This window comes from Camelus ferus, chromosome 2 (assembly GCF_009834535.1).
Source record: "Camelus ferus isolate YT-003-E chromosome 2, BCGSAC_Cfer_1.0, whole genome shotgun sequence".
Taxonomy (NCBI): Eukaryota; Metazoa; Chordata; class Mammalia; order Artiodactyla; family Camelidae; genus Camelus; species Camelus ferus.
In genome coordinates, this window is record NC_045697.1 from 110,347,144 (window position 1) to 110,364,689 (window position 17,546).

General features: G+C 36.6%; 1 protein-coding gene across 1 annotated transcript; it reads left to right on the forward strand.

Annotated features, from left to right (window-relative positions):
• Positions 1-1,433: 1,433 nt before the first annotated feature.
• FGB (fibrinogen beta chain) lies at positions 1,434-9,128 on the forward strand. The gene is made up of 9 exons (XM_006190823.2): positions 1,434-1,593; positions 1,823-1,843; positions 4,189-4,380; positions 4,865-5,048; positions 5,953-6,180; positions 6,727-6,840; positions 7,207-7,332; positions 7,563-7,848; positions 8,464-9,128. Exons 1-9 carry the CDS (start codon positions 1,522-1,524, stop codon positions 8,693-8,695), a joined length of 1,455 nt encoding a protein of 484 aa, XP_006190885.1. The 5' UTR covers positions 1,434-1,521; the 3' UTR covers positions 8,696-9,128.
• The last annotated feature ends 8,418 nt before the right edge of the window (positions 9,129-17,546 follow it).

Consider the following 17,546-nt stretch of genomic DNA (forward strand, 5'->3'; position numbering starts at 1 on the left):
CCTGTCTGGAGATTAAAATAGAGTTTTGTCAGTTACATTTTGGAGGGAAGTATTCTTGCATCTTACTTTAATTAATATACACATGCACACATATTTGCTTTCTCAGTCAGTGTGCACTCTTCTTAGAAGGATGAAAATTAAGCAATCTTAAAGTACAGTCTTGTCTCGCTACTAATGAATGGAACTTACATCTGGAAAGATCCAATCAATTATTTTACTTAATTTAAGCTCAATACTTGGCTTCTATAAATTTGAGTTAAAAGCATTTGGGAATGTAACCCCTGCTACCCAGAGAGGAAAGAAATTTAGTAAGTCTCGTATCATATCAAGAGTCCACTTCAAAGCATTGTTTAAAACATGCTCTCCTGATCCAAACCTGGGTAACTTGCTATCTTTTTAATAAAATCATTTTAAAAATTTAATGAGAATGTTTCACTTTCCAAAACCAAAAAACCCAGATAATGCTATAAAGCAGCAGCCCGGCTGGGATTTGTGTTGTTGGCTCTGGTTTCCCTATTGATTCTTGTAAGAATTGTTCATCCTGATTGCAAAAAACAATGAAAAGATGAGAGAGATATGTGTTGGTTTATAGGAAATGAAGACGGGAAATGGGCCACATTTAGTTCCTGGGCTTCTACTTGGAATAGATGTTTGAAGGCATCACAAATGTTAAAATAATATTGTTTGTATAAACAATAGAATGAAATATATTACAAAAATAAAATAAAATGTTAAATATGTATCCACTCACTGTAATAATGACTTTGATTTAAGAACCTGTAATCTATTAGTCATTTTAATAATGTTTAGAATTTGTTGAACATTTTTACATATTAATAGAGAACAAAATATAAAAGGTGGTCAAGGCAGCAAAAAGAAGATAGCATTTTCTTTTTGATGTTGGTCTATCAGAGTGTTTGTCATAAATTGTAATTTTGTTACTCTGATTAATGTCTGAAAGAAAAGATAAACACATGGTAACATAATGTTATCCTTGATTTTAATGGCCTTTTTAAAAACTGAACTACAGGATTACCTGAAAACTTATCATTTATGGTAAACCTTTAGTTTGCTCACAGTGTTAGTGGGTGCCTTGTAAATGGGTCCAATTTTTTTGTGCTTGGATTAAAAATTGTTTTTTTCCTCACACATTCTTTGGGAGCCTGTGCAGCCTCCTTATTAATTTACAGGAAGAGTGATGATACACAGCTCTTTTAAAAATGGTCTCATTTCCCATCATACTGTCCAATTAAATGAATTGAAGGACTTTGGTGTTTCTAAACTCAGCCAACGGAGAGCAGTTGTATGAGAAGTAAATAAGTCTTGCTGGGAAGATGTTGCTTAAGGGATAAAATGGTTCAGCCAACAAGTGAACCAAAAAATTAAACATTAACTAAGGAAGGTCCCCACTTCTAAAGGCATACCCAGCAGGGGATTCAGGTATATATATAGGCTGGAGGCTCTCTCAGTTAAGTTCACAAGCAAAGGACGGCTTCTTGGAACTTCCAAAACTTTAAAACCATGAAACATCTATTACTGTTTCTATTTTGCATTTTTATTGTTAAGTCCCAAGCTGCCACTGACTACGACGAGGTAACTTTTAAATGTTATTATTATATCTTACTAACATGATTAATATAAACTATAACCTAAGCATAATATTTGTATTTATTTTTAATGAAATTAACATTGATTTTAGTTATGAGATTGAATGATTAATCTCAAGACCCATTTTTTTAAAAAAAGAATGTTGCATAGTATTTCTTATATAAAACAAAATAATGATTTCTTGTTTTCTGGTTTGTCACTTTTATTTTCCCAGGAAGAAGATGACAGAGTTAAGGTAAGACGTGTTTTTCTCACTTGTTGTTAGCCTGGGTACTACGATTTTCATTTAGTTCTAACAATACGTTATGACAGTTATGAGAACAAAACTCTGAAAATTTTGCAGACTGTAAAATAATAAAAGAGTAGTGTTTTAAAGAAAAAAGCTGTGGAATCTAGGTGACTCTTTCATGAAGGATGGTAGTATATGGGCCCTGAAATTACTGGCTATTTATGAATGAAAATTGTAAACTATATCTAAAAGCAGAATAGATCAAGTGTGGCGATAGAAAACTAAAAGCTGTGTTTTTTTTTAAACGAGAAATTTATTTATTGTTAGTATTAGTGGTTATGAAATATAGAGCTCCATTTAATTTATTCCTTTGGCAAACAGTTCTCCTTTAAGCACTGTCTTTGCTAATTTATTCCTGTTGGTTTGGAGATGTCAAAAATACAAAAATGCACTCAGAGAAGTGAATATTTAAAGAATTTTAATTTTATTATCAGATGACGCCTGATCAAATTTCTTGTACATTGCATAATATCGCCACATTATAAATAAAAGGACACAGTAATACTTCAATGAAGAGATTCATTTCAGATCACATGTTGCATTTGAATGGAACCTAAATATTTTAATTATCAAACTATACATGTAAAAAGATAGTTCTCTGGTTAATTGATTAGGAAAGAAAAATGTAAAGAATGTGTAAGAGTAAACTTTTATAAAGTACTTGACCGAATAAAGTACTTGACTAAGTATTTTTACATTCTGCTCACCAATTGATACACAGAGACGGTATTCTTCATAAACCTAAATACCTACACAATTGTTTTAAATATTTTTTGTTTCCTTTTCTCTAGTAAAGTTAGATCATCCATGCTACCTCTCTAATGGGACTCTGAAATAAAAAGAATATATTTTTCTTCTGTTACAATTGGATTTGTAATAAACAGATGAGTCACATTTCATAAAATTCCTGTTAGAACAGATCATCTCTGGCTGGGACCATGTCTTCAGTATGAAATATGTTATTTTCCCTAAATCTTCATACATTTTTTTAATTGCAGTCACACATAACAGATGTAGTTTTAAGTTCACCAGTTAAGCAGGGGAATCTGGAACTAATCCGCCTGGGTTTAAAGCCTAGCACTCTTCCACCAAGTGTTACAAAATATTGTAAGCTACTGAATAAATGACTGCAAAATTCCAGAGTCATTCGATGACTTCTAGGCTCATGAAACAGCTAGAGAGCTGAGTCTCTGCTTCATATCTAGTCATTTGTTAATTTGTAATTCAGCCCCCAAAGGTGTAATTACTGACAAAGACCGTATGATAATACAGTTTAATCCAAGCTGGCACTTTTGTATTGCATTGCATATTTCTTACTTTACTATCTTTTAATGTAATATTTTGTAAGTTAGCAAATATAATTTTAATTGCAATGTGCATGCCTTGAGAATTATTTGAAATATGAGAAAATCATGGCCTTTGATAAAGAAATCATGTAAGAAATTTCATGAGAATGGTTTAACAATTTTGTTTATAGATGATAAAGATAAGACTGGAGTTAATAGTGGAGAAGCCATTCATTGTAGCATCTAAGTGTGAATGCAATAAAAATAATAATGAATAATTAACATGTGCCAAGTACTCTTCTAAGGGTGTCATATGCAATAGGTCATTTAATCCTTATGATCATCTTATACGGTAGATACCATTATTATCCCTGCTTTACAGGTGAAGTGACATGCCTAAGGTCTTTATAGCTAGTACGTGGTAGGGTCAAGACCTGAAACCCAGCATCTGGCTCCAGAACACCTTATTCCTCTTTAGACATGTTAGAGTCAGTGGTTGTCTTATTACAAATCAATCTCAGGTAAATTCCACTTTTAATAAAGCTGTGTTTGTTGCCTCTTAAATATAATCTTATAGGAGCTAGCCAAATTAATCATCATTTCATAAAAATTGGAAGTGAAAAAATAATGACAGGAATTTAGGAATCCAAGTGGCTTGAGAATGTTTATTCCCTCTGACAGTGTAGACTTCTGACTATTGTGCGTTCCAGTGTATAGAACTCAGGAATCTGAGGTCGTTGTTTTTCATTGTTGGATGCATCTTTATTTTAAGTCCTCTTTTTAGAGACTACCTCAAGCACAGTGGCTTTTTGCGCTGTTCTTTCTACTGTTACTGTAGAGGCCTCAGGATCCGATGGATTTAGCAACGACAACTCACCAGTTGATGGACCTTCAGGAAATCATCAGTTGTCTGATAACCTAAGTTGTAGAATGAGGGTGTTGGAATAGCTACATCTCAAATCGTCTGTAACACTCTGCATTTTATTTCTGCATGGTTCCCTGAAGGTTCGTCTGGATGCCCGCGGCCATCGACCCTATGACAGGAATAGGGAAGAAGCTCCCAGCCTGAGACCTGTCTCCCCTCCCATCAGCAAAGGTGGCTATCAGCCTCGTCCACCCAAAGTAGCTGCCAGCCAGAGGAAAGTGGAGAGAAAACCCCCTGATGCTGGAGGCTGTCTGCATGCCGACCCCGACCTGGTGGGTACACTGCTGTCTCTCGCAGGGCCGGGCCTTCCAGGCAAAGGAAGCTTGCATTCATCACGTCTTCCTGATGTCGCGCTGACCCACGTTACCATCACTGTTACTTGTTTCTTTTGGATATAAATACAAAACATAAACTTATTGGGCCTTGGGTTAACGGTGTTTTTTTAGTTTTCTCTGGTCTGAGCCCAAGGTTACAGATTAGGACACGTGGCATTGCCTTTCCCTTTGTATTTTGTCCACTTCACCTGTTCAGATGGTAATATTTTCATAGCCTAGCTACCCTCTGTGGTAAGGATCATTTTTAATCTTCATAGGAATATGATAAGGACTCTAGAACTTCTAGTCCTACATGAAGACATCAAATTGCAAGTTTTTATATCAGCGAATGATATCATTGAATTTTCACTCTGTGCTGTTTTCACCAATATCCATAACCCAGATCCTTCCCCTAATGTTGGCTGTTTTCTTTGTTTTGCAGGGCGTGCTGTGTCCTACAGGATGTCAGTTGCAAGACACTTTGCTAAAACAGGAAAGACCCATCAAAAACAGTGTAAATGAGTTAAATAGCAATATAGAGTCTGTTTCCCAGACCTCTTCTTCCACCTTTCAGTACATGAGTCTGCTAAGAAACATGTGGAAAGAGAGGGAGAAGCGAGTAAAAGGTAGATATCCTTGTGTTTTCTGTTTGATTCTGCTATAAAATGGAAACTGTTAGACTGTGGGAATGCATAATTATGAGAAGATTCAAATTTCTAAGAAGGTCGTTATGAGCCTGGTGACCCTAAGGTCCTCACTGAGGCATCTTTACCTGCAACCCCCAGATAAGCACTATTCAACTCTTCTTCCCAGTGTGGTACCAGCGAGGGTGACTGTCTAGGAAAAATTTCACCATCGAGTCTTTATTTTCAGTCTATAAGAAACTGCGACTCTAAGACAGGGTGAAAGTTTAGCATTCATAGATTTAACATTTGAGGTTTTGAATATGAGCGGGTCATCCATGATATACTCAACTGAATTGCAGATAAGAATCCTAATCTTTGAAACTTGAGATCTGAATTTTGAGCGATTGGCTCGGTGGTCAGGATCAGCTAGTGAGTGAGCCTGGCACAGGCGTCTCAGGGAGTAGCATATCCAAATTTGGACATTTTTCAAAGGGATCATGGCATGTCTCTTGTAAATTTCAAGCAGTTATGTGAGATGGATAAGTAAGTCAAGCGTATCCACTCCGTGAGGTGTTGAGCTTCTGAGATGGAAGGCCTACATGCTGCTTTCTCCTTTTCTCCTCACCAAAGAAATAATCAACCTATTGTGTTTATTATTAGGCTTAATTTTTAGCTCAATCTAAGGTAAATTACTACCTTAGTAGCTAGACTGTGTGTTGATTTGTGCCATAGGCCAAATAATCTCTCCTAAGGACAACTGCGTGTCATGACTTCCTGATAATCATTCAGTGTCTGTTAGTTTATTCTCAGAAAAATCAAAATCACAGTTCTGCAGGTGAATACATTTAGTTTCTTTTATGGAGAGGAAATGCTAACTGTTCCCTATGTAATTTCATTTTTCCAGATAATGAAAACGTAGTAAATGAGTACTCCTCAGAGCTGGAGAAGCACCAGTTATACATAGATGAGACCGTGAATAGTAACATCCCAACAAACCTTCGTGTGCTCCGTTCAATCCTGGAAAACTTGAGAAGCAAAATACAAAAGTTAGAATCGGATGTCTCGGCGCAGATGGAATACTGCCGCACCCCATGCACAGTCACCTGCAACATTCCCGTGGTGTCTGGCAAAGGTAACCAGCTCACACACTTACTCCTAGAGGGTCCCGGAAGAACTCACACCCTCTAAAAATAAGAGAACTAAAGGAAGTCCAGTGGGTTTTCCCCGACAGATCCTAATGGCATTTCAGCGCGTCCTGAAGCTATCCCCAGCATGCTGTGTTCTGACTTAGCCTAATGCCTTCGCCAGTTTTTGATGAGTAGGAGCAGTGCAATGACATTGGTAGCTACAGGGGTATAATATACACTCTTGCTTGGACAGACAGGGGAACCATTGATGTAGGAATGAAGTTTTCCATCCTGTGTGTGCTGGAAATTTACAGATATCACAGGACCCAAAAGGTGGAAAAGGGCTTTTTTTCCATCCCCTAGGCACACAGAGTTCCTCAAATCCGAGCTTGATTTTCAGTAAAAGGAAGATTTTCTGAAACGTATTCTCAGATATCTAAAATAAAACATTTCTAAGTCCTACGGAATCAGTTATATTGTAGAATGAGTGCCTACAGGCTAGGTAATTACGTTGTGGCCCCTAAATATAATATGTTATCTTATGGTTGCAGAATGTGAAGAAATTATCAGGAATGGAGGTGAAACATCTGAAATGTATCTCATTCAGCCGGAAGGGGCTATCAAACCGTATAGAGTCTACTGTGATATGAAAACAGAAAGAGGAGGTAAGTGTTTGCTACCTGTTGACCGACTATGCTGAAATTATGTTGATTATATAAAAATGCCAGGAAATAAAACCTAGCTTTAACATGACAAGCAATGAGCTATTTGATTTGGAATTCAGTTTACTATTTTAAACTTCTAAAAATATCTATGATTCACAATTTGGGGTAAGATAAAGCCCTTGTAATTTCCAAAGAGTCTAAGAGTCTTCCTCTCGTGTTTATTTTCTTAGTGGATCTCTTTTGAAGCACTAAATATAGGTGACATACATTAAATTAAATGGACAAGGAATTCAGACATGCCCCTTAAAGTGACATTATTTGTTAGTGGTTAATAATATGTGCTGTTTTTGTTTCTTTCAACCAAAGGATGGACAGTAATTCAGAACCGTCAAGATGGTAGTGTTGACTTTGGCAGGAAATGGGATCCATACAGACAAGGATTTGGAAATATTGCAACCAATGCAGATGGGAAAAAATACTGTGGTGTGCCAGGTAAAAACTGGGAGTACAAAATAAAATCATTCTATTTCAAATACTTCTTTTTTTTCCATTTGAAAATGTGTTGAAACTGTGAAAAGTATTAGCAGTCTGTTTTTAGGAGTCTTAGGAGGTCAAGAAGAATTTATAAAAAGAGTATAAAAGCCAATGATAAGTGAAGAAAGGCATTTTTTGGTTTCCAAAGTTCTTATTTTTAGCGAGACTTTATTTTATTTTCCCTTTAGGTGAGTACTGGCTTGGGAATGAAAAAATTAGCCAGCTTACCAGAATGGGACCCACAAAGCTTTTGATTGAAATGGAGGACTGGAAAGGAGACACGGTGAAGGCAATCTATGAAGGTTTCACTGTACAGAACGAGGCCAACAAATACCAACTGTCAGTGAGCAACTACAAGGGAACAGCCGGCAATGCCCTCTTAGAAGGGGCTTCTCAACTGGTGGGAGAAAACCGGACCATGACCATTCACAACAGCATGTTCTTCAGCACATACGACAGAGACAACGATGGCTGGTATGTGCTGGCCCTTCCCTCCTGCTCCCCCCACCAAGCTAATATTGCCACTTGGAGCCACTGATGGGAGTGGATGTCAAAAGTAACATAACCATCATTTCTTGGGTACTTCCTGTGTGCCAGCCCCTGTACCAAGCCCTTCCTGGATCCCTCTAAAGCATTTCTGCTCTAAGGTTGCCATTCTTAGCCTCATTTTACAGATGAAGTGTAGAGAGATGAAGTAATTTACCCAAAGTCATGCAACCGTAAGAGATACACATGGAATTCAAGCACAGTAACTTCCTAAGTAGTGAGTGTTTAGACAGATTCCTATATCTCTGTATTAGTTGGTGTATATTGAAACCTCCATTTCATTTTCCAGAGATCTGTAACACTAAAGGATCTGAAAGCTATCAATTTAGGGTAAAGTAATGAATGTAGATGAATTTGCCACATAGGCCCAGTTCTCTCCTTTTCTTGCTATAGGGCAGAGAAGGCCTTTTGTGTACTAGTGTGACTTTATGTACAAAACCAGAGGGAAGGAATGCCGCTCGTAGCACTGTTCTCTGGGTGCTTTGCAGAGAATTGCCTTGACAGCACAACAGTTCTAATCACCCCAAACAAATTTCCTTTCAGGAAAACTACAGATCCCAGAAAGCAGTGTTCTAAAGAGGATGGTGGTGGATGGTGGTATAACAGATGCCACGCGGCCAATCCCAATGGCAGATACTACTGGGGTGGACATTACAGCTGGGACATGGCGAAACACGGCACAGACGATGGAGTGGTGTGGATGAACTGGAAGGGGTCCTGGTACTCAATGAAGAAGATGTCCATGAAGATCAGACCCTTCTTCCCAGAGCAATAGTCCCCAAACGTAGATTTTTATTCTGCCTTATGTAACAACATTTTTGTATTCTCATGTCATCAGAATTTTCATTCAAACATTATATCCCTCTAAAGCTATAAAAAAATTAGTAAATGTGACTTTTTTGGGAAAAGTATTTAGGATAAATGACATTAAAAGCAGCCCATGATCTTCTTTCGTATTCATCATTTATACTGCGCACCAAGAAGTAACTAAAAGAATAATTGCAGATAGTCAGTGTTCATAATTTCAATTCCATTGGATTGTGAAAAGTTTTAAATGAGGAAGAGGAATTTTCTACCCTTGTGGGAAAACTGAGGTGGACTAAAAACTTGTGTTTGAAAGTCCACTTTGAACCTCTATTTATTTATGTAAGATCCGTCACAGAAAATTCAACAGGATTTATTCATTAAATCGGTTTCTGTTACAATAAGTCAATGTTTCCTTATTTTGTAATCCACAGGGCCACTGAGTCAGGCTTTAAACTTGTAAGAAAAGAGAAGCAGTCCCAACCTCAAGTAGCTAGTGATCTGGCACCGGACACCTGCATGTTCAGAATCTCACTCTACCCTGAAAAGCCACTGCTCTGCCAGGTAGCTAGACACGGGGAGCAGAGGTCCCAAGGGGACAGACAGGGTCAAGTCTTCAGCATTGTTTCTTGAGGGTAACAGGCGAGGCAGGAAGCAGCATTTGCCTCCCGCACCTGGAAATTAAACCTATTGGCCTCCATTGGGTTTTTGTTTTCTACGTAGTCACAACCAGAACTAAAATAGAGGCGGATTTCTCGTCTTTCTACTTCTCCCCATCAACTCACCGCTTCTCTTACTTCATATTCTCTATCTGCCCTGGGCAACCCTGGGACCCACTGTTCCCCTTCCCTCCTGTAGCATCACTGCCACCGACTTTCATAGAAACTGATCGTCCTGAAGCTCATCTTCCATCGCATCCAAGCAAAGGCTATTAACTTCTATCACGGAAATGCCATCACTCTCTTAATTCCTCATCATATCCAGCTTCAGCTTTGACCTGGTTTCCTGGACATAAGTTCTGTCCCACCCCTACCTTTATTCTATTACTCTGCCTTCACATACATTGTCCTAAAAAATAGAAAATTCTGACCAAGTTACTTTCTTGATTAATGTTAACTCTTTGTTATCTAAGTGTTAAAATCCAAATTCCTTAGTTGGGAATGAAAATGGTTTGTTACTTGGTCCCAGCTCTGTCTCCTGGCCACCCCCTCCTCCGCCTTCACTATACATCTACATTCTTGTCACAGCGAATTGTTCACTGTTCCAGGAAAGGGCAGGCCCTTTGTTAACAGCATACGATACTCCCATTGTTAACAGCATGTTTCCCCCCATCACCTTCTGACTAATTGCTGTCCCTTTTCAAACCTTCTGGTTACTGCAATTTATCTGATTTACACATCTTTCTCCTTCACTAATAATTAGCTCTTATTCATCTTTGATTCCAGAATCATCAGCCTCTCAGAGAGGCTGATTTTCATAAACTTGTAAGTATTGGATAACTAAATCCAGTGAGTATCAAGATCTTGGATAGGTTTTTTTTTATGTAGAACCCACTTTCCAAAAAAGGCACACATAGAAACTCAACAGGCAAAATACTTGAAAGCAGAACTTTTGAAGCAAGACTGAGGGTAGTGAAAGCCCACAGAATTAAGGATGGGGAGGTAGCAGGAGCCCAGGCTAAGGGCAGGATCCCTCAGACCTTTGCTCAGCCCCATTATGCACTCAGAACTGAGCGAATCCCTTGAGAGTTTAAAGTAAAGCCACAGGTTAAAATCCACTGAAGTAGATAATTTGGTGGTCAATTCTTAGTTAATGTACAAATAGCAGAAACACAGAGACCATGCCTGGGTAATAGATCTATCTAGAAAGAAGTAAGCCTACTTAACGTATCATTTGATAAGAAATGCTACATATTGGATTTTGCCCATTCAAGCATCACAATTTTGAATACAATCAAAAGATAATATCCCCTAGTTAACAGTTGTTATGGTTACTGGGGGAAAGGGGGTCGGAAGGGATAAATTTGGGAGTTTGAGATTTGCAGATGTTAACCACTATATATAAAAATAGCTTAAAAAAACAAATTTCTTCTGTCTAGTACAGGGAATGATATTCAATATCTTGTAATAACCTTTAATGAAAAAGAATATGAAAATGAATATATGTATATATATATATGCATGACTGGGACATTAGACTCTATACTAGAAATCGACACATTGCAACTGACTATATTTCAATTTAAAAAAATGTAGTAGCCCCTAGTTAGAATATAAAAGACAGTATCTAAAAGATTAACTCATGACTTTTATGAAGATTTAAAAAAGATGCATTGAAAATTACTCATCCCACACTAAGGCACGGGAACTACAACATACTTATTATACACTTAAGACTGCATGTGTATAACAAGCTATAAAGGATATATGCACTTGGGACATAAACTTTTAGTTCCTCTGCATTTAAGAACAACAAAACAGCTAACCAATGTAACTAAAGTATTGTTTTTTAAGCTGAAACAGATTCCCCCACATGGGGTGAAAATGTGGATTATTTCACACACCAAGAGCCTCAGGAGCTCAGCTGACATTTCTGTTTAACCATTACATATCAACTGTCATGCTCACTGATCATCTAAACCTGCAGAGCTGATTTAAAGTACAGATTTCCTGGTGTCAACCCGGGTTTATTACAACAGAGTCTCTACATGGGAAGATCCTAAGAGTATGTATTTTTACATAAATGTCCCCAAAAGATTCTGATCACTAGCTGGATTTTGGAGTGAATGACACCGGCTACATTTGCATTTACCCGAGACGCCCATCTTTCTTATCTAGAACTTTTCCACTCAAATGGTGACCATAAGGCAAAAATTAGAGCAACTGGTCATCTTTGAAATTACTGTGATTTCTAGGTGTGTTTAAAGACTCAACTTGTGTTTAACAACGTGGTCTCCGAATGCTGGAACCACTATTCCTACTCCAGTGTCTCTTAGTCTCTGGTGATTCTTTACTTGGACTTTGAGGTTCTTTGAGATGTAGAAACAAATGAAAGATGCTACCTACCATTTTTACAAAGTTGCAACTGTGACATCTGAACACCATCCATCCCTCGCTGTGTCGGGAGATTTGATGCTCCCTGGTTGAGTTTACTGAGGCTGTCACTCAACTCTGCACCAAATCACAATGTGCTAGCGTGTAATTACGGCTAAACTCAGCAAATGGAATAATTTCTGTTTATTTTAACAACATTCATTGTGGTTTTAAATAATGAAAGTAGTGTATGTTATTTGCAGACATTTTGGGGAATACAGAAGAGAAGCACATCTGCTTATAATTTCAGCACTAAAAGGGAAGCAGCTAATATCTTGACATATATTTTTCTTGTTATCCTGTATATGTTTTAGTACTTGAATTTTTCACATTGTGTCGTGGAAAATTTTCCATGTCACTTAATATTCTTCTATAATATTATTTTCTCATAACATGCTTTTTAATGGCCATAGAAATTCCATCATGTGCCATGTACTCTAACTTTTTTAGCCTAGTCTCTGTCATTGGACATTTAGATTTTTATGACTTTGTTCTAATAAAGACAATATTGCAATTAACATCCTTCTACATATTTTGGCACATATATAATCTGTATTGTATTATCTATAATGTAGCTTATTGTCTATTTCCTCCTAGAATAAATTTTTAGAAGCAGAATTTCGAGAGAAAAGAAAGAGTTTTGGCATTTTAAAAGCTTTTTAAATAAATATATTTGTCAAACAACTGTCAAACAATTTGCCAAACAAAAATAACGATTGTATCAGTTTCCCTTTGGCACACAGAATCAGAGGTGTTCGCTTTTTATATTTTTCTTCTCCCTCATGAATGCTGAATGTTATGATGAAAATATTGATAATTGCTTTCATTTTCATATCTTTAATTATTAGTGCAACTAAGAGATTTTAAAATGTTTAATAACCACTTGTCTACTTTCTTTTGAGAGTTTCTTTTCATGTCCTTCCCCCAGTTTTCTATTAGCATAATCATCTTTTATATACATTTATAACCATTCTTTGTGTATGTAGGAGCAATCAGAGACATGATATTACCCCCCGTTTTTTAAAATACTTTATTTCCTAGGTGATTAGACTGGGAGAGTCATATGCTTATGCAAATAGTCTTAATTGGTCCTAATATTAACCACTGTACCCTTTCTCATCTCCCAACCAAGATGTGACCAGCAGGTAATACATTCTTTTGTCTTGTCTTTAGACTGAATTATCTTTATTTCTCCAACAACTTCTTATTTTGAAAACTTTCAGTCTTACAGAAAAATTCCAAGAACAGTTTAATGAATACCTCCATGCCCTTCACCTAGATTTACCAATTGTTTACTACATTCGCTTTATCTCTCAAAAGGAGACACTTTTAATGCAGTTTTGTAAGAGCTTGTGTAGGCATGCAACCTTGAGGTCATAGACCTATTGTAGATAGAGCCGAAGGCGGAGTTAGCAAATATTTTCCAGAGTGCTCTGTTGCAATCAGCGTGGAGCCACCTTTAGCAAAGAACTGATGAATAGGGAGCCCACAGTTTAATAGCTGAGTATTTCTCAGCTCAGATCTGGCAGGTTATCTTAAATTTTCTTGCCTCTGTGGTTTCAAAGTGTTGCTTTTACTATGTGGATATTGAAAATACAATGTCCAGCTCTCTCATATGAGAATTAATTTGAATGTCCTCACGATGCAAACTCCTCACCATATTACTCCCATTTGTGATATTTAAGGCTCCTACTACCATCACTTGCAATTAATTAAAGATTTTTCTCCATAAATGAGATTTATAAAGTATTTGGGATTCAATCAAAAAGAGGATATAAGTGAGTTAATAAATGCATGAATACATAAATAAAATATCTCCAAAATGGTTTCTGTGTAAATTTCATTACCTACAAGCAATTTGTATAATCTGTACCGACATTTAAATGTTGCTATTTTTTCAAGCTGTTTCAGCAAACAGTAAATGATGTATTCCTTTGTTCAAGTATGACAAATACTTAGCTTACGAGTTTTGCATCCTGTGTGTACTTGTATTAATATGGTGGTTTTTTTTTTTTCAGGCTTTTCTAGACATGGTTTGAGATTAATAATGAATTTGGCTGGCTTGGTCTTGTTCTGATTCACCAGCTGCACCCCTAGCGTCAGCTAACTAAATCGGAAATGTATTTTGTTGGTTATAATGGGAACCCATGACAGCGTATAATTAGATCAGTAATACTACTGGGAGAATAATTAAAATTAAATGCTATATGCAATATTCTCATGTTTATCTATGAACCACACTGTCATTATCCTAGAACTTATAATAAGTTCTGTGGGGAAAGCAGGTGGCGAGAGCCTGTAAGAACACTGCTGTGAGCGTCAGTCCTAGAGGTGCTCCTTATCATCACGCTGTGAACCCCCCTAAACTATTGCTTTCTCATCAAAGAAAGTCAGCATATAGAATGTACTCATCTTTATTAAAGGAACTCTAATAATGATCAATTAAAAACATTCTTATATTACATTTTCTGGAAGAGTAATACTTTATTCTAAAAGGTTTCCAGAAACTGAAAGTAAATATGTAACTAGAATGAATACATGAATCAAAATTTAAGTAATTTCTTTTAATAAAAGTTGAATATGACATCAACAGATACAGAAGGGATTTATGTATTTAGTAGGGGGATGACATGGATGATCTTTAAAGTTCCTCTTAAATTTCTTGAATTGACGAAGATTTTATTGGGTTATTACTTTGTGACAGATTTTGAATGACGTAGTGAGGAAAAAAAAATACAGATTCTGCACTTAAGAAAGAGTACTTAGGTTTCCCAGGTCCCATGGCATGCAAAAGGAGGGCACTAAGGATGACTAGAGGCTGAAAGATGGAGCTGTGGATCTATCTAGGTGTGAAATTAAGAGATAGCTGATTGGTTTTTTACATTTCTTACTCAAGACCAAAATCTCTAATTCAGCGTTTGCCTCTGAAGCAGAAACATTTAAAAACCAGTACCTTCCTGGCAAAACTTTCAGATTCTTATCTGTTTTATTCATTTATTCATTCATTCACTCAACCAGAGGTCATTTTGAAATGTATAACCTAAATAGAATTTGCAGATTAAGAGGGTTTTTTGTGTTTTTTGAGGGGGGCTGGAAGGGAAGGAGAACCATGAGTCAGTGAGCAGAAGTTAAAAAAAGAAGAAACAAACAAAAAAAAGATTTCAAAGTAAATGTAAAATGAAAGTGTTTTTAAAAAATTCATCACGTGTAAGAAAATCTTCTAAATTGAGTGATAAAGAAAGTTTGGAAATAAAGGAACAACATGCAAAAAATTAAGGATGGGGAAACAACAATAAAATTTTAAAAGCTATTTAAAAATGTATTTATCATTTCAGGAAAGTCTTCTAAAAAGGTGATAAAGTAATGTTAAAAATAAAATGACCTGTAAAGATATCAGGCAAATGTAAAGAAAAAGAAATTGGGAGTAATGACAATATTAATATCTGACAAGGTGGAATTCAATTTTAAAAGGATGAAATAAGTAAAAGAGAGAGATTATGTGATGATAAAAAGTATAGTCCATGGAGAAGTTATAGCAGGCATAAACTTTCATGTACTAGATAATAAAAGAGTCAATCACATGAAACAAAATTACTAGAACACAAAAAATAACACATATATGCAAAACCATTGAGTGAGACCTTATTATATACATGCAGACCACACATACAAACGTGTATGTACATGTAAACGTATGTTCATATATACATGCGCACATTTCAAAATGTAATAGATCAATTACATAAAAGAAAAGACATAGAATATTTAAATATTACCATTGACAAGCTTGGTAATATAAAATTTTGTAACCTATAAATGTAAAAATATACATTCTTCTTTTTGCCTATGAAACGATCACAAACATTAATCATGTACTTGTCCACAAAGAATATCTTATTTCTAAAATGGAGTGAAAGAATTAAACTAAATAGTTTATAAACCTCTTGGAAATTAATAATTAAAAGATGACTCACCAATTCCACATGAGGTCAGGGTTAAGGAAAAAAAAGATAGCTCACCCTAACCCCCTAAAAAAGTAACTAACTGAGAATTAAGAAAGACTTTCCTAAATAGACCCCAGGGCAAACAAAAGAAGTAAAAATTGAAATTAGAATCTTTCTAGACAAAAAGAGAAAAAGTGAAAGGTAAGAAGGAGACTGCTTCATTCGAAAGCTCTACTTTAAAGCGTGAGCAGAGCGGTGTAAGCTCTGGAGAGAGTTTAGCTATAAAGCCAGAGAATGTTTTATTCAACAAAATTGCCATGTCACTTCCTCCAGCAAAGAATGCTTTAATAAATGACCACAGTGTAACTGGCTATCAACCCACAAGAAAACAAAAGGAGACCTTCTTTATAACATATTAAAATGAATTCTAAGTTAACTAAATATTTAAATGTAAAAGAAGAAAACAGTAAAAATATTTAAAGAAACTTTACAAACTCATCTGAACAATCAGGGAGTAAGTGAGACATTCATTCATACGGCAGGAAATACTACATAAATGAGCTCTGGCCTAAAGGAACTTACAATCTAGTGCCGTAATAACATAGACAAAATTGTTTTTTTAGTTAGGGACTGATTGTGCTATTTTTGAGATATGAACAAGAATTCCGAGGGCCCAGGGAACAGTTCCTGGTCCCATGTTCTGTAGTGGGCTTTAAGGGAGGGTTCCCAGAAGGAACATTAATTACTGAGCTACATTTTCAGGGATGAAGGCGAGGCTTCCTGGCAGCTTGGGAAAGACACGGAGTCATTATAGAAACTGGTTTTCCAGTACCGTTGAGAAGTGCACTGTAACTGAAGTGTAATGTGAATGATTGTAGAGGCTGAAAAGAGATCAATTGGTGAAGCAGCTTGTTATACAAAGATAAGAAGTGTTAACTCAACCTAAAGATAAGACCTTAAGCAGGAGAAAGATGTGACCTATTTTTTTAAAGGTAACTTTGTGGAGAATGAATGAGTAAAACAATAGTGGTAAAGCGAGAGGTTAAGAGACTGTTAAACAGCCCAAATGAGAAAAGAGTAACACAAGATAGCATCAGAGGACAAAAGTGTTGGAAGAATGGCCATTTTTAGGGTAGAATATGTTTTGGGAGTAGATTGGATGATGAAATTGAAGGAAAAGTGGAAGCTGAGAAGGAGCCTGAGTTTTCTAGATTAGGAAATACAGCCTCTGACCAGGGTGAGAAACAGAGAAGACACAACAGATTTGATGGGAAGCTAGTTAGTTCATCTTAGATTAATGAGAGATATCTACCTGGATGTGATCAGTAGGAGTTGAAAATGTGGATCTGAAGGTCAGGGCTGAAGTTTTCGATTAGGCTCGTTTTCATCAGCCTGTTGATGGAAACTGGAGCTGTGGAGATCATCGAATCATCCAAGAAGAAAGCACACTCACTTGCAGAGAGAGAGAAGATGGCTTGGCTATAACTGCTAACCGCTTCCCTCAACCTCAACCCTCCCTCTCCTTCTCGTTAACAGAACCCTAATTTTCATTAGGATAGCCTTGTGTCTAAGTGGAAGGCAAGGCGTCCCGTGCCTCCTGCAGCAAGGTCTGTCTGTGTGGCTTATGAGACATAGTGGAAGTGGCACATGGAACATCCAGGAAAGTTCCTTAAAAGGGACAAGTATGTCTTTCTCTTCTGTCTCTCTTTTCAAATTGCCCAGGATGTTTGGGCTGTGATGTAAACTTGAGGGTGGAAGCTATTGCTTAAGACATTGGCTTCCTAAA